We start from the raw sequence: 25,215 nt of genomic DNA, 5'->3' as shown, positions 1-25,215 counted from the left end.
AAATGTAGCTGTGAGAGTACGCACCTCAACGACACGTTTAGAACGTTTGATTGTGTATATTGGATCTTACAAAGGAGAAATGGCATTGATCGACCCCAGATTTTGATTTCATCGATTCGAGGTAGCTAAATATCTCCCTCGACTTTTCTCTTCGTCCGAGCATCCATCGCATCCATCCAAAACCCCCGGGCTCCCTATCCCTGGCACCGGTTCAAGATCCATTCTGCTACAATTCTTCTCCCATCAAATGCTAGGATCCTTGGAAAGAAATCTTCTCTGTCCTGCAGCGGTATCTTCGCCGCCCATCTAGGCTCACTCATTATTGCAGTGTGAACCTGTGTTTTTATGTGGAATCGATGGTTAGCTGACGCATTCTTCAATCAGAAACAGGAGTCACGTACCTCTTTTACACGATAGTGAAGCGAGCTGTCATGATAGGAGAACTTGCAGTGGCGGTAGGCTGGACACCAGAGTTGACCAGGCCGGAGCAAGCATATTGCATGGCAAAAAGAGCAGCCACCCAGGTGTTGTATGTTCTGACCGAATAAGCCGGAGGCTCCTCGGAGTTTACCCGAGGCTGAGAAGGACTGTTGTGATCCCATCGAAGATCGTCTTCGTGAGAGTCGTAACTCAGGTGATCCATCAGGTCCTGTTCGAAATCATCATAGCTCAGCATGGTGTGGTCGAAAGTTCCGTCTGCGTTGATGCGTGTTTTGTCGTCTAAGTAGCCTCCAAGCCAGAAGACAGCTGACTGGTCACCTTCGAAACGGGTCACTTCAATGAGACAGTCGTGCATTTTGAGTTCTCGTGGACTAGTAGACGGCAGGACGGGGACATTTGTGGTACCCATCTTAGATGATGACTTAACTGGAGAGTTCGAGGCTTGAAAAAAAGAAATAGACGATGAGACCAGGGTAATGGTATGGGTTTGACACGAGTCAGAATGGGTAATAAAGAGCGGAGAAGAGCGAAGAGTGGAAATCAAAGACATGGAAGTCGAGGTCTGATAGTTCGGGTTGCTCTTTCCTAAAAATTCCACGTCCACTGTGATACGTACATGAGGATATCTCTATTCTTTCTCGTTCCCCTTCTTGCGCTTCCTTTGAATCTCTTCAACTGAACACTTGACGTCCTCATCTTGTGGTTCCTGTTTCCCTTCGTTGATTTGCAAAGAAGGAAGCTTTCTGTGTAATTCTATAGGTTCCGTCAGATTCATATTTGTTGATTTATTTCTAGATACGTTCATCTCGTACCAAATTCGCTCTTAGTCACAATAAAGAAGAAAGAGGTCAGTCCTATCCCCGGTACTGATTCTTTATTTTGCATGGCTATCAAAGCAGCTAGCCAACCATTTCGATTTCTAACGGCATATTCACAGTCTAATATGTTAACAAAATTGCGGGGATCCCACACAAGCACATTAGTTTCATGGCTGTAGTCAAAATGGGACCGCAGGTCTTCGAAAAACAGGTCATAATCGAGCTCTAAACCCATATCAAGAAGCGGTATGCATCCATTCCTAATAATCCACTCCCAATACCATAGTGGTGGACCTTGATAAGTCCATCCCGGAGGTAAAGTCTGGTGCTGTACACCGTTTCCTTTTGATTCTGCTTGGTTGCTACTGGCAACCCTACCTGAGCTAGTGGTTGAGGTGCTGGTTGGGGTGCTAGTGAGGATGGTGGGGGGTTTCCAGGGGAAGGTTGACTTTTTTTTGATCAAATTTTGCTTTGAAGTCATGGCTAGAGATATATTGACATGGTAAGAGGAGATGTAGGATTTCACAAGTGTTGTTGTGGAAGCTGAGTGATGGGTAAAGGGTGTTGTCTGATGTTTAATGGATCTGTGATATTTATATCTAAGATGTCTTCACTAATGGTCGGCAGTTTATGCGGCCTTTGTTCTTTTCAGGTGGTCCTTTGAGGTGTTCTTTTTGGATGTATATAAAGACGGTAAAAAGCATAAACTGTAAATAAGACTTTTTTATATATACTTTGATTCAAAACATCAGACTGAGTGAATATGTCCTGTGTTTAAAGGTTGCATTATTCGTTTGCATGATGTCAAGAAATCAGATCATAAATTGAAATACGATTAAACTCTAGAAGGTAACTGCCTTGAACCAGAAGAGCTATAGAAATAGCTATAAACCTCAGCTCTGTCAATTTTCTTTTTTCTTTTGGAAATACTCCGCGTAAATATTCCCCTGATAGCATCTCGAATTGGGAAGCCCCAGGTAGATAGCTATAGAAAATATTAGTAGCGCCAGTATACTGGGTATAACGAGCCATGTTAGCAATAAACCCCAGACTCTGGAAAACTCGACCCCTTTCTAACGAATTAGCATTTTGAACACGTTTCATCTACACCTAGAAAGCTAGGAGAGTTCGCCTTCACAGATCCGCATCACGGCTTGTGGGTCAGGAGAGAAGGGAGAAAAGCTTGGCTGAAGTTATAGGAAATGATCTGAGCTAGAGACTTGAGCTACGTGATATCACATAATTTGGAATTTCATTCGTGTAGGTCTTCCGAAGCGAACACAGAGGACCGTGAGAGAAGTTGAGATGAAGGGGGGCTTACTCCGGCAAAGAGTATGTAGCACCATTCAAGCCTTCATAGTAACCCCTGTACAATGTACCAATCAGCTCGTGGTCAGGTAGTCTACAGCGATGCCGAGGACAACCGAACAGTGAGAAACTCTCTATATATAGTAATCAAGCTAAGTAATGAGTGGCTTAATAAATTTAAACATAAATCAGAGCTATTTAATGAAAACCCCTTTCCTTAGACCTTCTTTTCCCCGGAGGTAGAGCAAATGATCACTGAAAATGCCACGGGAAGTATTCGTCCCGCATCAATCACGGGTGAAGAATACATTTCTCGCGGAAGTTGCTCAACGGAACTTTAGGTTGATCATCACCCTCCTCTACTTTGCGCCCTCTCCCCAAACCTGAGCATCGTATAGAATCGTGGGCTAATACATACTCCTTGCGTCGACAACATTCCAGAGCATGCATATTCGGAGCTTTCCAGCATGCCACTTACCCTATAGGGAAATGTATCGCGGATCACAGGGGTCGGCGGGACTTTTATTTTTCATGGTGTGGCTGTCATGGGTCTATCCCTACCCTTAATAGTATCATGAGGACGTCAAAGACCCACCGAGTATGTGTGTGGGTGGGTGTCTTGGTGGATGGGACAATATTGCTCGATGAGGTTCCTTCCCCCACTTAGATGTTGGGATAAAGCTGGGTAGCTTTCATTTCTCTCCACCAGAAGATCGATGAGCTATGATCTGCAGAGCGTGTTCCTTCACGGGTGTATTGCAATGGTTCTAATTCCAGTGCTCATCATTGGATGCGTCTGCGAGCTGCTCGGTTGGTGCCTTGATTGCTGAGGAATGCGTATGTATCCAGTCTCCCCTCGGGTCGTTACACCGTCTTACTGGGTAGACAGGGTGATGTCAGTGTTCAACGGCCTAGCAATAGTGCACTGGCCCCGGGTGCTTTTTCCCTTATATCTATCATGCCAAAGCTCCCCCCCTCCGTCACGTTTTATATGAACGGCCTATTTCCCTCTCCTTTTATGACTTGTATAGCTGTGGATATACGACTTCCAATCTATACGCCAGACTGCTCGACATTTATTTGTCTATTGGTGGATTCGGATTGAACGTTTCTGTTCACGAGCAGCTTAATCCCGCATAGCTCACTCAAACGTCATTCGAAATATCCGAGAATGAAGCCCGACGATGTCGAAAAAGCCCACAGTTCGCCTACTCTTGGGAGTCCGAGTCAGTTTCACCTCGACAAAAGCGCCTCCAACAGCTCCTCTGAAGACTCAGACCTCGCAAAGCCTGACCCCGTGCTACAATCAAGATGTCAACGATGGATTGCGAGCTTGAAAAATGTGGAGAGCCGCGGCATCGAGCCCATTCCTATCGAAAATCGAGAGCCAATAACGTCTTCAACCGTACTCCATATGCTGTTAATGTGGTTTAGCATGACATTGGCTACAAATAACATCATTGTTGGATCAATGGGTACCCTCGTGTTAGGCCTCAGCTTCAAGGATGCGGCTCTTTGTGCTGTATTTGGATGTTTAGCCGGCAATTGCATCATTGGCTTTATAAGTATATGGGGACCGAAAAGCGGGAACCGAACTTTGGTATGTTTATATCGAAGCATCCGTGTTTTTTTTCTGCATGAAAGGAGAAGGTACTATTCAGAGATCGAAGGGTTGCTCATGAATTTGATAGATCGTGGCCCGATATTTCATGGGTTATTTCCCCAGCAAAGTTTGCATTATCCTGAACCTCTTTACCAATATCGGCTATAGCATGGTAAACAGCGTTGTCGGTGGCCAGATTCTGTCTGTGGTCTCTGGTGGCCATCTTTCCGTGATAGTGGGCATCATCATTATCGCCGTTTCCAGTTGGGCAATGGCCCTGTTTGGCATGAAAATCTTCCAATTATATGAACGGTAAGTATTCTCACCCTAGAATACCTTAAATGCATATTCTAATTAATATCAGAGTTGCATGGTTGCCACAGCTGCTGGTGATATGTGTGATGGTGGGTTCAGCAGGGCCTAATATCGACTTCAACATCCAGACACCGATGTCGACAGAACAATTAATCGCCAAAAGACTGACCTTCTTCTCCCTGGCATTGTCCATTGCTCTCGCCTGGGCCCCGCTCGCCGCCGATTACTATGTCTATCTCCCGCCGCAGATGAAGAGCTCCCGGATATTCCTGGCCACAGTCATCGCCGCCACCACTGCCATGTCAATTGTTCTCCTTATGGGCATCGGCCTTGGAACTGTCATTGCCAGCTCGGCACATTTCGCGGCCAAGTACGGCAGCAGTCCTGGAGGTGTGCTGATGACAGCATACGACGGTCTCGGAGGGTTCGGGAAATTCTGTGCTGTTATCAATGTCCTCGCCTTGGTTGCCAATAATACTCCCGGGGCGTACTCCATGGGAATGAACTTCCAGATGATTGGCGGAGTATTTGGAAAGGTTCCCCGACCGGTATTCACGACTCTCGCTACGGTTATCTATGCCGCATGCGCGATGGGAGGCCGGGACCAGCTATACCAGATCTTCAAGTCTTTCCTGCCTTTGATTGGATACTGGGTCATGATGTTCGTCGTGATTGTCTTCGAAGAACACATGATTTTCCGCCGGAGAAGAGGCTATGACTGGTCTCAGTGGAACTGTCGCGATAAGCTGCCTTTGGGAATTGCAGCGGGAGTTGCTTTCCTTATTGGCTGGGCTGGTGCAATTGTCGGCATGGTAAGACCATTATGCTCAAATCCAGTTAATTACGTCCTGCTAATACTTGGATTTAGTCTCAAGCGTATTATATCGGCCCCATCGCGCAGATGGCTGCCGAAGCTGATCTAGGTCTCTGGTTGGGTGCAGGTTTCACTGGGATATTTTTCCCGCCGTTACGGGCATTGGAGCTCAAATTCATTGGTCGCTAGTGGTGTGCCACTCTTTTTACGCGTTGGCATAATGATCTGCCACGAAGTGTGGAGGCAGAACATTTTATATCCCCTCAACATAAACCCAGAGAGTACATAGCGATAGCATAGGAACTGTAAAGAGCCGATGTGGTCGTGTCAGGCTGTGCCTATAATCAAAATAATTTCAATATAATTGTTTAAATAATGCAAAGTTATAATAATTATGGATCCTAGGTCTATGATTCGTCGGCTTAAGCATAAACGCTATAGTGCTTACGGGGCGTGACCGCATGCATGTGCATCTCCAACCGAGAACGCCACCGGTACTTCCCCCAATGTAGATTTAGGATTACATTGTTGTAGTGCGATGATACTGTGGCTTGAGGTCCTAGTGCACATATACAACATAACAGTCGGATAGCCCGGGAATGTGGATGTTCATGCTCGTTTCCAGATCCCCGAGGCTCGGTATTTGGGGTACCCCGCGTTTGAAGTTATCCAATTATATTCTCGATATTGGACGGAGTACGGGGTACATAGACATAATTAATGCATGCATCTCTAAGGGTACAATGAGATATGCGGGGGTGTTATGTACAGGTCACACAAGAAAGTCAACCTCACCGCACAACTGCCGTTCATAAACATTGTGGAGATCGTAAACGGACCTGTCCCGTGGATCATCGCCAGCACCCCAATCTTATTTAAACCTCGTGGAATCCCCCTTATTGAGGTCCTCGTCTCCAAAATATCACTTCCATATGAATTACACCAACTCCTGGGCTTCGCCGCTACCTTCAGGGGACATGACGACCCAGTTACTACCCTACGCCGTAGGCCTCCTCCTCGCCTGGCCGGTGGTAACAACAACCCTGCGGTTCCAGCGCCTGCGCAAGCTTCACAAGCAATATGCTTACACAACGCGGGAGTCAATGTCCAAGATGACCGACGAAGAAGCCTTCCAAATTCAAAAACAAGTCGCGCAGCTCGAGTTCCCACTCATGTTCATCAAGAGCTTACAATTCGCTTTATTCCGGGTATGAAACAACAACTCTCACATAATTGTGTCATCCATACCCTGCCGATTTATGCATGAATTTTCTAACTAAAAACAGACCTACGGCATCCCCTCAATATCCACACTCCTCGCAAAAACAAGCCAATTCTCTAGCCCAGAAACTTCCTTCAAGCGGTACACAGATACCAGCGTCCTCGTACAAGAAATGGTTGGCAACAACCCAACTTCCGCACGCGCATACCTCGGTCTTGCCCGGACGCGCTACCTGCACAGTGGATACAGGGCCTCTGGTAAGATCCTGGATGACGATATGCTCTTCACGCTGGCGCTGTTCGCACTGCAGCCCATTCGGTTCATCAATCGCTATGAGTGGCGCCAGTTGAGTGACCTAGAGCGCTGTGCTATAGGGACTTTCTGGAAGAGTGTAGGCGATGGACTTGAAATTAGCTATGAGAAGCTGCCATCTGGTAAGACCGGGTTCCGGGATGGAATTCAGTGGCTCGAGGAGATCGATGCTTGGAGCGAGGAGTATGAGGCGAAGTTTATGGTACCTGATGCTAAGAATCGTGAGACCGCGGATCAGACCACTGCTGTGCTGGTTTATATGCTGCCTAAGATGTTGCATCCAGTTGGCTTGCAGTTCGTTTCGTTTATGATGGATGACAGGCTTAGGAAGGCGATGTAGTAAGTTGCAACGCTATATAGGTGGATTTGGACTGATCATCAACGCACCTACTAATCCCCTGCTAAACAGCTACGACCCTCCTTCGGCATTCTACTCAGCGCTCTTGTCAACCATCCTCACAGCCCGCAAGCTATTCCTCCGCTACCTAGCTCTACCACGACCGTACTTCCTGCGCTTCGCCTCGTTCACCGAGGAGCCGGATCAAAACAACCGCTTCTTCCTCATCCAGTGGGAGGCCGCGCCGTACTATGTCAAGCCCACGTTCTGGAACCGCTGGGGCCCGATGGCTTGGCTGACTTGGGCTCTAGGGCGGCCTGTGCCTGGTGATGAGGGGGATAAGTATTATCCCACTGGATATAGTGTCCCGGATGTTGGACCGAAGTATTTTGAGGGAAAGGGAAGGAAGCAGTTGGATGAGACTCTGTTGGAGTTGAAGGAGTATCGGACTGGGAAATGCCCTTTTCATTAAACTGTAGAAAGGCGAGGGATTGGAGGTGATGAGATGGGTATATCCATGGAATAAAGCTGTAGCATTGCATTCCAACGAAATGAGGAAGATATTTTGTTATCCTACGTGAGATTGTCACAACCTAGGCATTTTAAGCCATAAATCAAGCATACTGGCCATGAAGATGTTGCAGCACCAATATTGACATTCAATACTACAATTAACACGAGTTAAAAGGCTATGAGAAAATCATTTCGTCACTTTCTTTTCCACTATGTGCTATTCTGGAGGGGTCGAACAAATCACCCAAGCCGAGCAGAAAAATAGACAAAAAAGGGTGTAAATTAGGAGCGCTCAAACAAATTGGGTTCGGGGCTTGCGCCCACAAAGCCGGTCCGAATGGTAGAGAATGTAGGCTTGACAAGGGACAAGGGTATTACTTTGAACAAATCTCAAAGAAGGTTGATTTAAACCTCCTCATCAACAATGTCCTCAGCGAGGCTAAAAATAGGGAGAAAACTCATTAGTCGACATATTCGAAAACCGGGTGGTGTGGGGAATCCTTACTACTCTTCCTCGCCCTCGGAGACGGAGGCCTCCTGGTACTGCTGGTACTCGGAGACAAGATCGTTCATGTTGCTCTCGGCCTCAGTGAACTCCATCTCGTCCATACCCTCACCAGTGTACCAGTGCAAGAAAGCCTTGCGACGGAACATGGCAGTGAACTGGTCGCCGACACGCTTGAAGAGCTCCTGGATGGAGGTGGAGTTACCAACGAAGGTGGAAGACATCTTGAGGCCACGGGGGGGAACGGAGCACAGAGCGGTCTGGACGTTGTTGGGGATCCACTCAACGAAGTAGCTCTGGTTCTTGTTCTGGATGTTGCGCATCTGGTCCTCAACCTCCTTCATGGAGATCTTACCGCGGAACAAAGCGGAGCAAGTGAGGTAGCGGCCGTTACGGAAGTCGGAAGCAGCCATCATGTTCTTGGGGTCGAACATCTGCTGGGTCAACTCGGGGACGTTGACCTGGCGGTAAGAGGAGCCGCCACGGCTGGTCAGGGGAGCGAAGCCGACCATGAAGAAGTGCAGACGGGGGAAGGGAACCATGTTGACGGCGAGCTTGCGGAGATCGGAGTTGAGCTGACCGGGGAAACGGAGAGAGGTGGTCACACCGGACATGACGGCGGAGACAAGGTGGTTCAGGTCACCGTAGGAGGGCTGGGAGAGCTTGAGGGTACGCATGCAGATATCGTAGAGAGCCTAAGATTGTCAGTATTCTTCATGTCAGTCTTTTCCTCACGCGTTTCATACCTCGTTATCGATACAGAAAGTCTCGTCGGAGTGCTCAACAAGCTGGTGAACGGAGAGAGTGGCGTTGTAAGGCTCAACAACGGTGTCGGAGACCTTGGGGGAGGGGACGACGGAGAAAGTGGCCATCATACGGTCGGGGAACTCCTCACGGATCTTGGAGATCAAGAGTGTACCCATACCGGCACCGGTACCACCACCCAGGGAGTGGGTGATCTGGAAACCCTGGAGGCAGTCACAGCCCTCGGCCTCACGGCGGACGACATCGAGGACCTGGTCAACAAGCTCAGCACCCTCGGTGTAGTGACCCTTAGCCCAGTTGTTACCAGCACCGGACTGACCGAAGACGAAGTTGTCGGGGCGGAAAAGCTTGCCGAAGGGACCGGAGCGGACAGCGTCCATGGTACCGGGCTCCAAATCGACGAGAACGGCACGGGGAACGTACTTGTCACCGCTGGCCTAGATTATCAAAGAAAAAGATCCGATCAGATGATGCACGATTATTCGGTAAACAGTCGGTGTACTCACATGGTTGAAGTAGACGTTCATACGCTCGAGCTGGAGGTCGGAGGTACCATTGTACCTAGCAAGATATCAGACGTGTGATCTACTAGAAACCCATCACCGTTGAACTTACTGTCCATCACCATCGAGACCGTGCTCGCCAGAGATGGTTTGCCTGCAATCCAGTTAGTAAATTGTCAATTGATACCCAACGCGAAAAAAAAGCTCGGCACTTACCAGAAAGCGGCACCAATTTGGTTACCCTATAACCCAATTCCAATTTAGTCCCACGAATCCAAGAATGCTTCCAAGAATGTTCCATGTCGAACTTACACACTGGCCGGTTTGGAGGTGAACCTAGATCATGTTAGCAAAAGATCTGTTGGGAGTGGGGTCATGGCTCAGGGGCCGTTTGAAAACAAAAGACGCGTCTGGAGGGGATAACGTACAATCTCACGCATTTTGAAGGGATTAGAAAAGAGATGAAGAAAAAAAAGGAGAACCGGTGACAAGTCAGGGAGGATGGGGAAGAAGAGAAAGCAAGATGGCCAGTTGAGCGGTGTGTGTGGGATCAACAAGTCAACAACTGAACTTCAGGGGGGGAGGCCCAATTGGGTATAGCCGCATCACGGGACTCGGGGAGGTGCGAACCACATTTTGCGTATCTTTGGGGCGCGTGATATCGTACCATCTACTCCGTACTACATACTATAACTACAATAACTACAATAACCAAACAACTATAATTAACTACTACTTGAACAAGAATGTTTTAATCGTTTCAATTGGAAAGAAAAAAAATCTTGGACTAATCGTACATATTGGGTATCGGTTCAATTGGGCGCTTTCCACTCACATTGGAAGTACTCGCTTGCCCTCAGTAGCTCTCTCCGTCTGGGATTCATTCAATTGGGCGCTTTCCACTCACATTGGATGTACTCACTTGCCCTTGAATAGCTCTCATCGGTTGTTTTTCAGTCGGGTGTCGCTTTCCACTCACATTGGAAGTACTCACTTGCCCTTCAGTAGCTCTCGCGGCATGGAATTCGCTCAGTTGGGACTCAGTACATAGTTCCCACCGTTTTGGGTATGTAGGTTCGATGGGTTGCTCTCGCCGTTTTCGGTTCCTTCACTTGGGGTCTCGGCGTTTGCTGTTCAGCTGGACTAGTTCTTGCCAGTTTCCTGGCTGTTGTCGGTCTTGTCGGTGTCGGTCTTGTCGGTGTCGGTCTTTTCATTGGCGGCTTCCTGGTTCTTGTCGGTCTTCTGGTTTCCGCCGCTTTCCAGCCAATCTCCGTACCGCTCAAGGCGCTCGTTCTCTTCGTCATCTGCATCCAGAGGGTTCACCTTTTTGCCTGCCGCGTCTCGTTGGGGGTGGTACTTGTTGAACTTCTCCTTCCCATCCCAGATGTAAGCAACAACAGTATTGCCTGCAAAGAAGCGGCCACTCATGGTCTAAAATATGGTAAGTACTTATCATGACGTTAAGTCAAACCGAGGTGCTTACCTGAACACAGCGACGTGCGTCGGCTGACGCGATAAATCGGACAGTAACAACACCATCAGCCTCTCCGTCCCAAACCACCACTTTGGTCACTTCGCCAATCTTAGAGCACTCGCTGCGGATGTCATCTTGAATCTCAATACTGGCGAGCGGATCGTCCTGTAATTATACGTCAGCCGTGTGTCCATATTTGTCCAAGGCAACCTTGGAAGAGGCAGGGTGTGTCAAACCTCCAGCTCCTTCAGGGTAAACATGTGTTTCAAAATCACATGTCGCTTGGCCTCCTCAGCAGCCTTTATCGCCTCCAAGGCCTGCTCAGCTTCATCGTCACCCCAGTCGGAAAGTTTCCTATCACAGTCAAGTCAGCATGAAACGCTCTACCGCCATGATCAACCAACATACTTGTTCAATCGCTCTGCCCGCTCCTTGAGCTTCTTCTTTTCCTTCATTGTCATGGTAACCTTCGGCTGCACATCCTGTTCACGCTTGTACGAAAAGTCGGCTGCCTGAACACGCATCGGTCCAGCTGGGTTGCGGGAACCCATTCGGAAGTCCGTCTCGTCGAGAACGTCAATCGCGAGGCTGACTGAGTCCGGTCGGAAGTACACGACCAAAGCCTCGCCATTAAAATTGCCATTTTCGTCGGTGTACATTTTAATTCGGGGCTTTCCGGTGTCCAGTTCCTCCGCGAGGATTCCATATTTCGAGAACACGTCATGAATCTCTGACAGCTCAGCGTCACCGGGGATCTTGGTAACCCACACAGCAGTGTTGACACGGGGCTTCTTAACCTTAGGCTCGGCGGTCTAAAAGGCAAAAGAAGAGAAGACAGTCAGCTACCAATGTCATCAAGCTGCCATAAATGACCAGAGCACTTACCTCGTCATGCGAGCTCTTGCGCTTCTTGCGATCGCGTGGATGGACAATCTCAGTCTCGTCGTCGTCGGAGCCGTACCCTTGCTGCTTGCGGATGAGCGCCTCGTCGATCTAGAGTTGCAAGTCAGGTTAGCACGGGGGATTGTCGGCCTGCACGTTGTGGACAGCGCATCGCAAAGCGTTAGCGTGCCAATATGCGTGTTACATACCGTTTCAACCCATCTCTTCAGGATACTGTTGAACAGGAACTCGCGACCGTCGCTTGTCTCGAGTAGGAAGCTGTTATCCAGCCGCGAGAACGAGATGCGCGGGTCGCTATCAAACTCCGCCACATCGGTCGGGAAGTCCATTTTCACAAAAACAGCCGTCGGCAAGCTAATTCAAAGATGGATCAGATGAATGAGAGTATGAGACAGTGTGTGCAGAGTACTGTGGAGACTGTGGAGGGTTTGCGATGATTGGGACACAGGCGGCACCGTGATCTCTCGGCGCGGCGTTCCGGAAGGTGCTCGCTCGTGGGTGGATCCCGCATTCCAAGTTCCCAAGGATTCTAATGTTCCAACAAGGTTATATTGGCTTACTTGCTCACAGCAATTCCTTAATTTGCCTCAGTTCGCCTGCAAGATTGTTCATTTTGTACTACTATGCACGGAGTCCCTTGTGAAGAATTGTCTAAGGAGTACGGAGTATGCTCTACTAACTTGGTCCTTTCTCAGAATGGTTTCATAAAATTGTTATTTGGGTATCTGAAACTAAGCTAACAAAGTGAAAATTGGACGATCCGGAGAGCATCTCAGATATCTACAGTTCCATACTATACATGTAGGTATTCAAGACACTCCTGCCATCGCCAAAATAGAAGAAGGGAAAAAAGTGAGGGAAAAGTGAGAAGAAAAAGAAAGGCATGTGCCAAATATTAAATATTAGAGAAAGGACAGCTGTGAGATCCAGTCAGATCTCTAAGCCTTGGTGTCAATGACCTCGCCCACGGGGGTAGCAGTGCGCTTAGAGGCAGTCTCTGAGCTTTCCACGCCGTTGACAATATCGCGGGTGACCTCAACGTAATCATACTAGAGAATAAAATGTCAGAAAATGTTTTCTTGGCCAGCTGAGGAGTAATAATGCTTACAGCAAACTCGCCAATTTCGGCGTCGTCAATACCCATGATCTCATCTTCCTCGGGTGCGCGCAAGCTGAGGCCAGGAATGAGGTTCATAACGAAGAGAATGATACAGGTTCCGAAGAAGGCGTATGCCATTCCAGAGACCGAGTCGGCAAGCTGGTATCCCAGCTGGATATAGTTCTTGTTGATCCAGCCACCATCGATCTCAGTGACACCATCCAAGTGCGCAATGTAGTCACTATAAATGCAAGTTAGTTGATGATCGGACAATAGGAAGTAGGTTCACTTACGCAGCGAAAAGGCCAGTCAGGAGGTTTCCGACAATACCACCGATACCGTGCACGGCAAAGATATCGAGAGCGTCATCGACACCAATGAGGAACTTGAGCTTAGTAGCATAGTTGCATGCAACAGCACCAACGACACCAAAGATGAAAGCAGCCCAGGGAGTGACAAATCCAGAGCCAGGGGTAATGGCAACAAGACCAGCAATAACACCGGAGCAGAAGCCAACAGTGGACCACTTGCGCTCCAGTCTGTAGTCCATCAAACACCAGGTCACACCTCCAACGGAGGCAGCAAGGTTAGTGACAACGGCAGCCATGACGGCACGAAGGTTGGCAGCGAGAGCAGAGCCAGCGTTGAATCCGAACCAGCCGACCCAGAGGAACACGGTGCCGATGACAACGTGAGTAACATTGTGAGGGCGGTAGTTGAGCTCGTGGGTGCCATGGCCGCGACGCTTGCCCAGCATCAAGGAGTAGGCGAGGGCGGCAGATCCAGAGGCGATGTGGACAGGGGTACCACCAGCGAAGTCGAGACCTCCGAGCTTGAACACCCAGCCCGACGAGTTCCATGTCCAGCAGGCGATGGGATCGTAGATAATAGTAGTCCAGATAAACATGAAGACAATGCAGGGGAGCATGCGACCACGCTCAGCAACTGCACCGACGGCGAGAGCAACACTAATTGCAAAGAAATTGTTAATTGATGTCTCTAGAGGATCTCTATGGATGTATGATTATAATGACTCACGTAATAGCAGCGAACATTCCCTGGAAGATGGCGAACAGGAGATCGGGAACCTTGTCACTTCCTACGGACGGCGCAGCCAGAACACCCTTGAAGCCGAAGTTGTCGAGGTTACCGATGTAGCTGCCGGCTGTGTGGGAGAAGGCCAGCGAATAACCCCAGAAGAACCACTGGAATGAAACCACGCCGACCGACATGATCGAGAGCCATATCAATGAGAGTGCTGACTTTCGACGAGCTAGACCGGAGTAGAAGAATCTATAATAAAGTCATGAGTGATAGGTCTCTTGAGGAAGGATTTGGTCAAGTCATACCCAACTCCAGGAATCATAAGCAACACTAGGGCTGTAGACACGATAACCCATGAGATATCACCAGACTATTCACACTATTAGCCACCAAGCTCCTCAATTGACTCCTATTCAAGTATACAACATACACTGTAATAAATGTTCAAGTCATCATGAAGCGAGTCACCACCAGTTGCGATGGTGCCATTGTAGGTAACCGTGGAGTCTGCCATGGTGAGACCTAGGCTAGGCCAATATTATTGCAAATGTGATATGCGGTTGGAAAAGCAGCTGCAATGGAATGATACAGGAGATATCCCAAAGCCTTGTGATAGGAGATGCAGAGAAGGAAGTAGAAAATACTTTCAAGCACCGGGCTGTGAAAGGAGAGAGAAATGATATGTCTAGTCTGCAAGGACAAACCCTTGTAATTTAAATAACTGCCACAGTCTCAGACAACCAACAATGCTCCACCATGAGACGCTAGAAGGCTACCAGACCATCGATCTTAGTTCCCGATAGTGGGAGCTGGTCATTCTGATTTCTGATATGATTCATCTGATCTGACCGATAGCAGGTAGCCAAGCCCGCCCCCATTTCAGTCATCCGGGTTTTATGGCGGATATGGTATATGCTCCATAGACCCAGGCCGGGGAATTACGGGTCCTTGCGTTCACATACTTCAGCCATATTCGAATATTATGTATGGGTATCTATTCCTAGAACCATGTTTAAAATGCCGTGTAAACTACCTGTTGTTTCCTCTACATCTGTACAACATACATCCCCCCTGAGAAGTAATAGGACCTTTTACATCTCGACCCCTATGCATTGACCCCCGATAAGCAGGGGGAATGCGAGTTGCAACTTCCATTGTCGTAAAGTGATAAACAGATTGGGTCATTTCAGTGACAGAAGAGAATAATAGGAAATAATAGGAATCGAAATTGGACGGGTGCTCAACGACTGGCTGTAGATATGAAGTTGACATCAGCCAATCATAGGCATTTGCTTATCATTTTGTCGGGAGAGTTTTTTTTTGTCGCTTAACCCGTTATTTCATACGTTCGGTTCATGCATTATTGATCCATGGAAACTGTTCCGATGCTTTGGATATAGTATCTTCAATCAGAATTATATTTTGCCGTTTGCGACATGAAGTTGTTGACCGAAAGGTCGTTTGATCTCTTATCATCCGGGCTCAATCTCGTGTTGCGCCAACCAATCACAATCCAATTTCCCTTATCTTATGATTTTTACATTGGATACATTTGACAATGCGAGGGGCAATTTCAATGTTCTTTGTACGGAATAGAACTGTTTTCTATTATTTAAGGATGGCCTCTAGCGACACAACGTGAAACAAGTTAGAAACAGAAAGGATTGCTATAATTCAATAGTGTGCAGTCTCGTTACGTCTCTTTGCATAGAAATCTGCTTATACAGAACTGTTCGAGATTCATACTTCTGCCCCTGGCATATTATTCTCTCCGCATCATCTACTCCGTACTAGTGGTCCTGCCATTCTCCGGGTATGTCACACCCGATTCCACTATGCAGAACGCATGGGGCGGGAAAATAAACAATTTGCCACGCGGTAACTATACGGAGTACAAGGTAGGGGGGCTACAAAGTACGCCAAGTCAAGATAAGCACCCAGTTTTCCATTGGCGGGAAATATTAGAGGCTGATTCGGCATCCCGACTTGGATCTTGGCGAACTCTCGGCTCCATAACCCAAGAACTCTACTTTACATCAGGGCGTCGTGGATCTGTGAATATACTCCGTATACGTAGAGCGCTTGCGCTATTGTTTTTCTTGCTTTGGTTCTCTTTAATAACAATATCAGAGGGTTGATCATCCTATGTAGCTATGGAATAAGTCCGGACATTATGTCAGGTTGAGCATGCTGTATACTTTACTCTGTACATGGACCTATCTCCTCTTACGATTCAGGAAAGTGGATATATAGCATATTCAACGCTTCCTGAATTGATAGTCTGCGTAGATTTCCACAGAGCACTGGCAAAGTGTCAATGACCCTGGATTATTCTCGAAGCCACCGATCCACTGATCGACGGTGTTAGATCTACGATGTACTCCGTACTCTGTACCTACATCGATCTATGTACTCCGGACTCCGTACCTAGATACAATGCTGCGCTAGTCAGGGGTAAACTCTCAAAGAAGTGTAAGGAGTACTAGCTCTTCCATCGTTGGATGCACTAACATGACCAGTGATGTCACATTGTCATTTCTCTGGCTTCTCGGTAGATCCGATAGCCTAGATAGTTCTACCTTAAAACAATAAAAACTTGTCTCAATGATCACATATGTGTGCATCACCTGCTCTCTTTTCCTCTTCCAGTAGAGTTTCAGCACTACCCAGATTCATCTACCCTACTACATATAATAAGATGTGCTTACACGTTAAAATCTGCCCGCTGTAGTACCACAACTACTGCTCAATAGTAGCAATAGATAAAGCAATACTACGCAGAAGAGCATTGGCTTCCTAATTGTCTGAAAGAAGAGATAAGTTCTTCTATTGCATTTGTTAATCCAATTGAGTTGCCCATGATTCTAATGTGCCATCTACTACTCCGTACTCCGTAATTACTACATGTTTACAGAACGATTTCGAAGAAAATATACACACCTTTCTCATAATTCCCCCTTCAACTTTGCTCTTACCACGTCTCATGACTTGGAATTTGCCTTGTTAGCCAATTACTTTAAATATACTCCTTACCTTTCTACTCCCCTTTTTATCTATTTTGTCTATTTGAGCCCCCCTTCACATGTCAGAAGAGACCAACTAGCTATATAGTGAGAAGGACCCTTAGAATGTACATTTCGAAATAGGAGATAAAAGATCTACCGAGCAGATGTTAAAAAAATACATGGATGCCATACATAATACATCCCCAATGAAGTTAAAGACCTCTTGAGGACTTTAGAATATGTTCTATAGAAAAACACATATTTACCAATTTGAAGTATAAACCCCAACCGTTCGGAGTGAGATGATAATAGAACTAATAGAAATTATTTAGTAGCCTTGACTTACGCATTGCATCCAACTTTTTACAATCTCGAATCCAAGAAAAGAACCACAAAAAAAGCAAATATTATTGGAGGCTTTTACAAGGGTGGAGCATGTCGCTAGATCATACGGATATTGTGTGCAATGTAGCAGCTGACTTTCAAGACTGAACGCGTGTACTCTGCACCAGGGCTTAAACTTGATAAAAAATGCAGGATTAAGATGAATGCCACGTAGTGGCTGAACATGGAAACAGGGAAGATTCCCAGTAGATCAAACAGTAATGAGTGGGGATATGGGTCATCTGGTTAGCCACACCGCACCGCCACAGTATCCGCCTCCTATCACCTTAGTCTAACACTCAGACGTGCTCTCCCGGACCATCGCACAGTATAACCACTATGCAGCACCCGGAAATCCCTAGTCCTGATTCGGATGGCTCGGGCTCTTCTGATGAGTTCCCACAGTACCCTGTGAGGACCACCTCATCATTTGGAGAGACAGTCGACGACCAAATCCAAACACCTGCAAGCACCATCACATCTTCCCCTCCAACCCTTTCACCCAGTCTTACCTCATGGTCTAATACACCGACCGCACGGCCGCGTGGAATTAGCATTGGGGCTACCACTCTCCTTGACAAGCCTGATGGACTTGCTATGGCTAGCGATTTACGACCTCAGCGCCCGTCCGCCCCGGTACGAACGCCCTCAAATACGTATGCCCCACAGCGGCGCCCACCACAATACATTAGTCTCCAGGAAGACCGCCAGCGATCATCATCAACTAAACGAGGAAACCGACGCGACCCGAACGCGCAATACCGTGCCCAAGAGAAAGCCTACGTACAACGAATTCGAGCGAACCCACAAGCCTGGTATCACCATACCAAAGACTCTCAATCCAACATCATGATAGAAGGGGATGGCGACTTGGAGGAACCCTCTCCTTCTTCCGAAGTGCCCTTTGAAGATGATTCTTACGACCCCGATACCCAACTTTTCCTCCCGGACGACAATCTACCAACCACGGAAGAACTGAAACATCCCAAGAATCAGGAGCGGCTTGAGTGGCATTCCATGCTGGCGTCCGTATTGAAGGGAGATGTAGTGAAACAAGAAAAACAGCGACTCATCGGATCAGCGGAATCAAAGCGGTCGGCGGCGCAGAGTTATGCACTCTGGATTGGAGTTCGGGCAAGGACGTGCGGCCGAAGTATTCCTTTGCAGCGAAAGTTGATTGAGGATGCACGGTCACGTCTGGCTCCCATAATTGAGGATATCATCGGTTTCCAGATTAAAGGCGAGACGGAGATCGGAAAACCGCCAAAACAGCAGGTTGAGGATATTGTGGAGAAGGTTGAGCGATGCGAGATTCTCTACTCTTCCCACAAGGAAATGGAAGTTGCAAACCCCCGTGTTGCCTCGGAGGAATTCACCTCTAGTCGCGCAGCCATCTTTGCGTGGCACAATATCACAGCTCTCATCAACACTGAGTTGGCTGTGCTACAGAGCTGGGTAGGGAACGAGGCTCTTGATTTCAGCCAGCCGAGAGTCAAGTCTGCCAAGGACGATCTTTCAGATGGCTCCTCCTTCCTTGGCCGTATTATGAAAGAAGATGGGTTGAAGACGCTCCAGGACAAGGACGGCATGCTTCTTCGCATTCTCGTCGTCATTCAGAAAGCAAAGACTACTCTGATCGAGAACTCGGAAGCGTTTGCCTCGCGGCACTTGCCACCATATATCGAAGAACTACTAACATTGATTAACTTCCCCTCTCGGTTGATCCAGGAAATTATTCGAGTTCGTTTGTCCTATGCCAAAAACATGAAAGACCCAGCCCAACAAGCTCCAATCTTGATTGATCAGATGATTTCGCAATTCCAAATCTTGATGAAAGTGGCGGTCGATATTAAATTCCGCTACCTTGATGTCTCGAGGCCAGAGCCCGGCTGGGATTTGCCGCCATGTGTCGATGAAAACTTTGACAATTCAGTCTTGGATGCTATGAAATATTATTTCCGGCTCCTCAACTGGAAGCTGAACGCCAACAAGAATACTTTCAAGGAGGCTGAAATTCTGGAACAGGAATGGGGATTCTCCTATGACATTGGTTGCCGGCTTGACGGTGGAGATATTGAGGTAGCCGAGCAATTTAGGTAAGGTTCCCGTGCTTTGCACCACTATCAAAGCTAACAAGAACAATAGTGCCCTCACTGCCAGATCACTACAGCGTCTTATGATTCATTTTGAACGTGAGCTCGTTCCGAGACCCACGGAAACTGTACAGGATATGGATAAACGATACAAGAGCATTTTGGATTCTACGCGCATTCGCCAGCGCAAGCTCTATCGGTTCTCCAAGTTTCTTTGTCAGTTGTTCGAAAACGCTACCGAATACAACATCACAAGCGATATCGCTTATGATTTCTTCGAGGCACTCTTAATTTCTGATCATTTCCTTGTCACCTCTACCACATCAGTCGGGCAGAAAGGGGTTTATCTGATTGCACATCATGCATTGTGGAACCGCCCCGCCGATATCCAAGGTATTCTATCTACCTCCTTCAAAGAAGATGATCCGACCCAAGATGTCCATGTTCCCTATGTCCTAGCCATCCGACCAGAGAGGCCCCTTGCCTGGGCAGGAAAGGAAATGCAAATGGAATTTTTGGAACATCCGACAGATGTGCGGCTGGGCAAGCTACGTATCGTTGTTGGGGGCATGCAAGAACGACTCCAGAATGCGCGTGTGGAGCTCGCACGACTCACAGGCATCCAGCTTGATATGGTCATTGAACAACGTGCAAACCTTGGACGTGTCAACGTCGAGTTGAACAAGATCAAGAAGATCTCTTTCAAACTTTCCATGACCATTATGGATAGTGTGTCTATCATTAAAGATCAGCTACATGAGAGGCACTGGGAGAACAATGATTTGATTCAAGCCTGCTATGCATTCGCAACAGAGTTTGGCAAACGGTCCTCTAACTATGTCGACGCTAACAGGCGTGCTATGAACAGTGCCCGGCTGGTGGAGTTGTCTCTCGACTGGGTCGCGTTCATCTGTGATGAGTGTGACGCTGCTGACCGAAAAACCTTCAAATGGGCCGTGGCAGCCCTTGAGTTTGCAATGGCGATCACCTCGAGCCGACATCTTTTGTCTATGGACCAAGAACAGTTCAGTGATTTCAGATTGAAAGTGGCGGGGTGCATGTCCCTTCTCATTTCTCATTTCGATATCATGGGTGCGCGGTCTTCCCTTGCAGCGAAAAACGAGAAACGCATGGAAGAACGCAATGGAGCCCGACAAATCGGCGCTGGCCGGATCACCAGCGACGAGGAAGCAGCAAAACTTGTTCGTGAGACATGGTACGCGCGTGTTGTGGAGATTGAAGATAGAAGAATTGAGGAAGATGCGAAGCGCCAGGCTCTAGGAAAAGTGCTAGAAGGATCTGATGAGGCTGATCGGTCACTCACCGTGCTATCGTCATCAGCTACCAATGTTAATCTGCGTTGGCAGCAAGGCCAGTTCATCGGTGGCGGTACCTTTGGTTCTGTTTATGTGGCTATCAACTTGGACAGCAACTATTTGATGGCTGTTAAGGAAATTCGCCTGCAAGACCCCCAGCTCATTCCCAAGATCGCCCAGCAAATCCGAGATGAAATGGGCGTGCTTGAAGTGCTCGATCATCCAAACATTGTCTCCTATCACGGCATCGAAGTGCACCGTGACAAGGTTTACATCTTCATGGAGTACTGCTCAGGTGGCTCACTCGCTAGCTTGCTAGAGCACGGGCGTATCGAGGACGAAACGGTCATCATGGTTTATGCTCTTCAACTCCTAGAGGGCCTAGCTTATCTGCACGAAGCCCATATCGTGCACCGTGACATCAAACCCGAGAATATCCTGCTCGATCACAACGGTGTCATTAAGTACGTTGATTTTGGTGCAGCGAAGATTATCGCCCGCTCTGGTCGCACACTTGCCCCAGCGGACAATCCCCAAGGACCTGGTTTCAAGGAGGCGGCCAAAGATTCCACGAACCAGCGCAAAAACCAGAAGTCTACCACAGGAACTCCGATGTACATGTCACCGGAAGTGATCCGTGGCGACGCTGCAAATCTAGACAACCGCCAAGGCGCTGTGGATATCTGGTCTCTGGGCTGCGTGGTCCTGGAAATGGCAACTGGACGCCGGCCATGGTCCACGCTGGACAACGAGTGGGCAATTATGTACAACATCGCCCAAGGCAAACAGCCCGCGCTTCCATCCCGCGATCAACTCAGCGACCAGGGCATCGACTTCGTGCGCCGCTGTTTCGAATGCGATCCCGCTCGCCGCGCCACTGCCGCCGAACTCCTACAGCACGAGTGGATCATCTCCATTCGTCAACAAGTTGTCTTAGAGTCGCCTACGCCGACCAGCGATTATAGCAGCAGTTCCAACTCAAGCTCCCGTCAAAACTCGACATATATGTGATTTTCTCTTTCTCGCGCCATTCCTTCTTTCCTTGTCTCTATTTCTATGATGTCGACTTATTTACGTCGACGACATTCGGACTTTGATTCTTATGGAACCTAAAAACTTACTTTCCACACTCGCTCGATCTCGCCATCCTCGACTGATATCGCATGTGATACCCCATCTCGCCTCTTTTTCTTGCTTTAACGTCTTTTGTTCGCCAAAGCCGTACTATAACGCCATCTCATGTTACCGCGTCATCTCTTCATTTATGTCCTGGAACTCATATCAACACATTTTCGGGTTCCTTGATTCATCTTTAATTTGTCTCGTTTTACGCGTGGGTCTCTATGTTTGGCGCGAGGATCTTTCGGCATTTCTCACTATGGCCCTTCGGCGTAAACGAATCGGGGCCAAGTCTATTTGAGTATTTTGTTCGTCACATGGTTTATTTCTAGCACATATATATACGCGGTAATTGCATTTGTGCATTGTTCTAAATCCACCCATTCCACTTGGTTATATCGCTAGACCTGAGGATCACAGCCTTTGGCGTCTCTAGCTGAGTATATATGTGCCTATCCGTGGACCAACCTAGTTAGGTACACCTCGATCTTCATAGTCTACTCGTTTCAAATATTCCTGGTCTATCTAGCCCTATATACAATTAACCCTTGCAACATATGGAGATGGTGTTTAAACAGTTGGATGATCGGTAAGAGGGTTTCCCACTGTGAAGAGCCACTCACACATTTTCATCGTCCAATTGGCATCTGCATCATTATGTTGTATAGTTGTTCCACTATGATTGTTGCGTTCTTCCTAATTAGGCTTCAATCGGCAGTTGTGAGCTAAATCCAGTCCCTAAGAATGGTCGTTGCTTCTGCGCTGTACTCTATTGTGTGGACCAGAGAAGGAGCTATATAGCAAAATTTCAATATAGCTCTGGAGCCTTGGAACATATATACGGTTACCGAGAACATTAAGTGAAGATTTTCAATAACCAGGCTAGTCAGTCAACCACTGACATGGGAGATAACAACACTAAGTTTAACACAAGATGAATGAGGAATAAGAAAACATGAAGGAAAAAGGATGAGGGATTAGCACTCCAAACAAAGGATGTAGAGTAACCAGGACTAGGCCGCCAGAAGTGGGGACGGAAACGCCGTTTCGTAGATTGCAATATCGTGAGACATAAGGGTCAATTTGAGGATGAGTTGTGTAGAGTTAGGCTTTGCCTGAAAGGGGGATGGTCTTGCAAATCCTCAAACGACATAAGCAGTCGAAATGATGATCAAAACAGTAAATAAGAGAGGTGGAGAAGGGGGAGATGAATAGAGGACGGCATAGAGGGTATTCGGGGAAAGCAAACGAGATAATGAACCCAATGGAGTTTTGAGAGAACCAAGCTTCTCAATCGGAATGGTGACCAGGAAGCACTGCTTAGCCATGTAGTACCAGACACAACAACAAGAGGTGGTATGAGACAGACGAAGACCAATTAGTCACGTAAGAAGTCATACATGAGATTGGTTTGGGCACCAGCAAGCAAGGTCGGCGATGTTAGCGGAACTCGACTGCTGGTGCACATCCACGATCTTCGACATGCTTGAGTTCAAGTTGTTGAAACCTGTGATGGAATTAGTATTAGTAAATTGAAGTTTCCCGAGAATAAAGCATCCACATACCGCTCGCTCTTCGCATGAAAGTATACACCGCTCACAGTTCCCTCGATCTGGTTGAAGCAGATGTAATAGAACCCTTCAAAACTAGCACCTGAGATCGTCCGTACTCGGTGGTCGGGGACAAGGAAAGATTCCTTCCATCTCATGAATATGTGTTCCCGCTGGGCGAAGTTCCGGTATGTGAAATCCGCTCTTTTGGCCTGTTTAGCCAGCGGACGCCAGGCAGGAAACCGAGACCAATGGTGCAAGTCTGTCTTTTCCGAAGCGCCCCATTCCTCATTACGAGTCTGGAAAGTGTGTTTGGTACCGATTATTTCTCCTTCAAAGAAGGTCGTTAAGGTAGGATGATCTTCTGTGAGGCCTGTGGAGAACAACAAACATTAGTTGAGCTAGGTTCAATGCACGTCCCCGATGCGCACGAATCACAAACCTTGGATTCTAAGGTAACCACAGAGATAGGACTCAGCCATATCTACGTGCTTAATCTCAACATCGACATTGTAAACTTGACGGTCTGATTGCTGAGTTCCAGCGAACTTGCTACCTGAACGAAGAAACGATGTATGGTTCGGTAGAAGCTATGACGATGGTCAGAAGGTGGTATAATATTCCGATGGAGTCAATACGTACACGAATGTTGGAGAATTCCCAGTTGAGAAGTGAGGATCCTGGAGGCGCTGCTGGTGACTGGCTGCGAAGGCAGGTTGACTCGGCGGGGGAGGTAGCCCGGACTGGATCATCTTCCTCGACGCCCGTCGGCTTTCCTTCCGCCTTCATCGGTTCGGGAGTGCTGCCATCATGAGATCGACTCAGCATGGCGGACGCAATTGGGATGTCAGGTGAGAGAGCATCGAGAGGATCACTGTTCAATACAGTATCGGGAGAGTCTCGCCAAGCCGAGATCCTTTCGGGCTCCGGTGGACATGTCGTGCGGGCGGCGATCGCCGCGGCGATCGTGTTGTTACTCGGAGTCGGCATTGCAAATTAGGGGAAGAGGGGAGGGGACATTGAATCGAAGCAAGAAACTCCAAAGCAAAATTCAAAATTCAAAAAGAGAAAAAGAGAAAAAGAGAGCAAGGGGGATGAATCATTCGAGATCAGCGAACTAAGTCTTTTAAGGCCTTGAGGAACGAGCAATGCGGGGACAGACCAGGTGGGTCAGCTGTTTCTGCGCCTGGCGCGGCGCCACTTTCAATATTGGTTATGTAACATTGATGCCTTAGGCTACATACCAATCAATGGCTTTCATCTACAAAATACATACTCCGTCCACTCCTTACATAGGTCACTATAGGTCACTATACGTACCTTTCTATTCTAGATGCCGCCGCTTTAGTGAGGGCGCTCAGAGTCAGGCTCACTGAGCAAATTGCAGTCTAGTGCCAATCACGTGGTGGCAGTAGCCGGGGCCGGGATCAAAGCCTGAGATATCTATTGAGCACCCAGTCCCAAAAGGGCACTCGGCCCCGCTATACTCTTTTTGATGGCTTAACCGACGTCAAGTTCATGAGATATTCTATATTCCTTTTCCATCTTCAATTCATAGTCTATCTGAAAGGATTATTCTCTCGGGACCCAGGAGCCGTGATTTCCGGTTGGAAGCGTCCCTCAGTTTAGATGGGACCTTTGTGTTCTCACTGCCTGTATAACTGACTACTGATTCATGATCATATAGACCTAATTAGGCATTGTAGATAATTTGCTCTATATACGCTACTGTAACAAAACTTACTATGGAGCATACGAAGGCAAGATAGATA

The 25,215-nt window shown here is 47.8% G+C and overlaps 8 protein-coding genes across 8 annotated transcripts; 3 read left to right on the top strand and 5 right to left on the bottom strand.

Moving 5' to 3' along the window:
• Positions 1-406: 406 nt before the first annotated feature.
• On the bottom strand, positions 407-850 carry PEX2_027440 (uncharacterized protein; the record flags this gene model as incomplete). Its single annotated transcript, XM_016740019.1, has 1 exon — positions 407-850. The coding sequence occupies one exon, from the start codon at positions 848-850 to the stop codon at positions 407-409; it is 444 nt and encodes a 147-aa protein (XP_016593666.1).
• A 2,888-nt stretch (positions 851-3,738) lies between these two features.
• PEX2_027430 (purine-cytosine permease family protein) lies at positions 3,739-5,488 on the top strand (the record flags this gene model as incomplete). Its single annotated transcript, XM_016740018.1, has 4 exons — positions 3,739-4,167; positions 4,259-4,482; positions 4,535-5,297; positions 5,354-5,488. The coding sequence occupies 4 exons, from the start codon at positions 3,739-3,741 to the stop codon at positions 5,486-5,488; spliced, it is 1,551 nt and encodes a 516-aa protein (XP_016593665.1).
• Positions 5,489-6,231: 743 nt separating this feature from the next.
• Positions 6,232-7,642, top strand: PEX2_027420 (uncharacterized protein; the record flags this gene model as incomplete). The annotated part of the gene is made up of 3 exons (XM_016740017.1): positions 6,232-6,507; positions 6,586-7,172; positions 7,243-7,642. The coding sequence occupies 3 exons, from the start codon at positions 6,232-6,234 to the stop codon at positions 7,640-7,642; spliced, it is 1,263 nt and encodes a 420-aa protein (XP_016593664.1).
• Positions 7,643-8,088: 446 nt separating this feature from the next.
• PEX2_027410 (tubulin beta chain) lies at positions 8,089-9,896 on the bottom strand (the record flags this gene model as incomplete). Its single annotated transcript, XM_016740016.1, has 8 exons — positions 8,089-8,122; positions 8,189-8,883; positions 8,935-9,390; positions 9,460-9,514; positions 9,569-9,610; positions 9,673-9,698; positions 9,769-9,792; positions 9,885-9,896. 8 exons carry the CDS (start codon positions 9,894-9,896, stop codon positions 8,089-8,091), a joined length of 1,344 nt encoding a protein of 447 aa, XP_016593663.1.
• A 703-nt stretch (positions 9,897-10,599) lies between these two features.
• On the bottom strand, positions 10,600-12,162 carry PEX2_027400 (U2 snRNP complex subunit CUS2; the record flags this gene model as incomplete). Its single annotated transcript, XM_016740015.1, has 6 exons — positions 10,600-10,887; positions 10,940-11,095; positions 11,167-11,284; positions 11,339-11,742; positions 11,816-11,923; positions 12,022-12,162. 6 exons carry the CDS (start codon positions 12,160-12,162, stop codon positions 10,600-10,602), a joined length of 1,215 nt encoding a protein of 404 aa, XP_016593662.1.
• Positions 12,163-12,771: 609 nt separating this feature from the next.
• Positions 12,772-14,490, bottom strand: PEX2_027390 (ammonium permease MEP2; the record flags this gene model as incomplete). Its single annotated transcript, XM_016740014.1, has 6 exons — positions 12,772-12,882; positions 12,942-13,173; positions 13,226-13,900; positions 13,971-14,225; positions 14,282-14,346; positions 14,407-14,490. 6 exons carry the CDS (start codon positions 14,488-14,490, stop codon positions 12,772-12,774), a joined length of 1,422 nt encoding a protein of 473 aa, XP_016593661.1.
• Positions 14,491-17,704: 3,214 nt separating this feature from the next.
• On the top strand, positions 17,705-21,785 carry sskB (uncharacterized protein; the record flags this gene model as incomplete). The annotated part of the gene is made up of 2 exons (XM_016740013.1): positions 17,705-19,461; positions 19,511-21,785. 2 exons carry the CDS (start codon positions 17,705-17,707, stop codon positions 21,783-21,785), a joined length of 4,032 nt encoding a protein of 1,343 aa, XP_016593660.1.
• A 1,548-nt stretch (positions 21,786-23,333) lies between these two features.
• PEX2_027370 (GID4/VID24 family protein) lies at positions 23,334-24,433 on the bottom strand (the record flags this gene model as incomplete). Its single annotated transcript, XM_016740012.1, has 4 exons — positions 23,334-23,400; positions 23,459-23,816; positions 23,886-24,033; positions 24,086-24,433. 4 exons carry the CDS (start codon positions 24,431-24,433, stop codon positions 23,334-23,336), a joined length of 921 nt encoding a protein of 306 aa, XP_016593659.1.
• Between the last annotated feature and the right edge of the window lie 782 nt (positions 24,434-25,215).

Source organism: Penicillium expansum, assembly GCF_000769745.1.
Source record: "Penicillium expansum strain MD-8 chromosome Unknown contig70, whole genome shotgun sequence".
Lineage (NCBI taxonomy): Eukaryota > Fungi > Ascomycota > Eurotiomycetes > Eurotiales > Aspergillaceae > Penicillium > Penicillium expansum.
The sequence above is the reverse complement of the archived record's forward strand: the minus strand, read 5'-3'. Positions and strand labels throughout refer to the sequence as shown.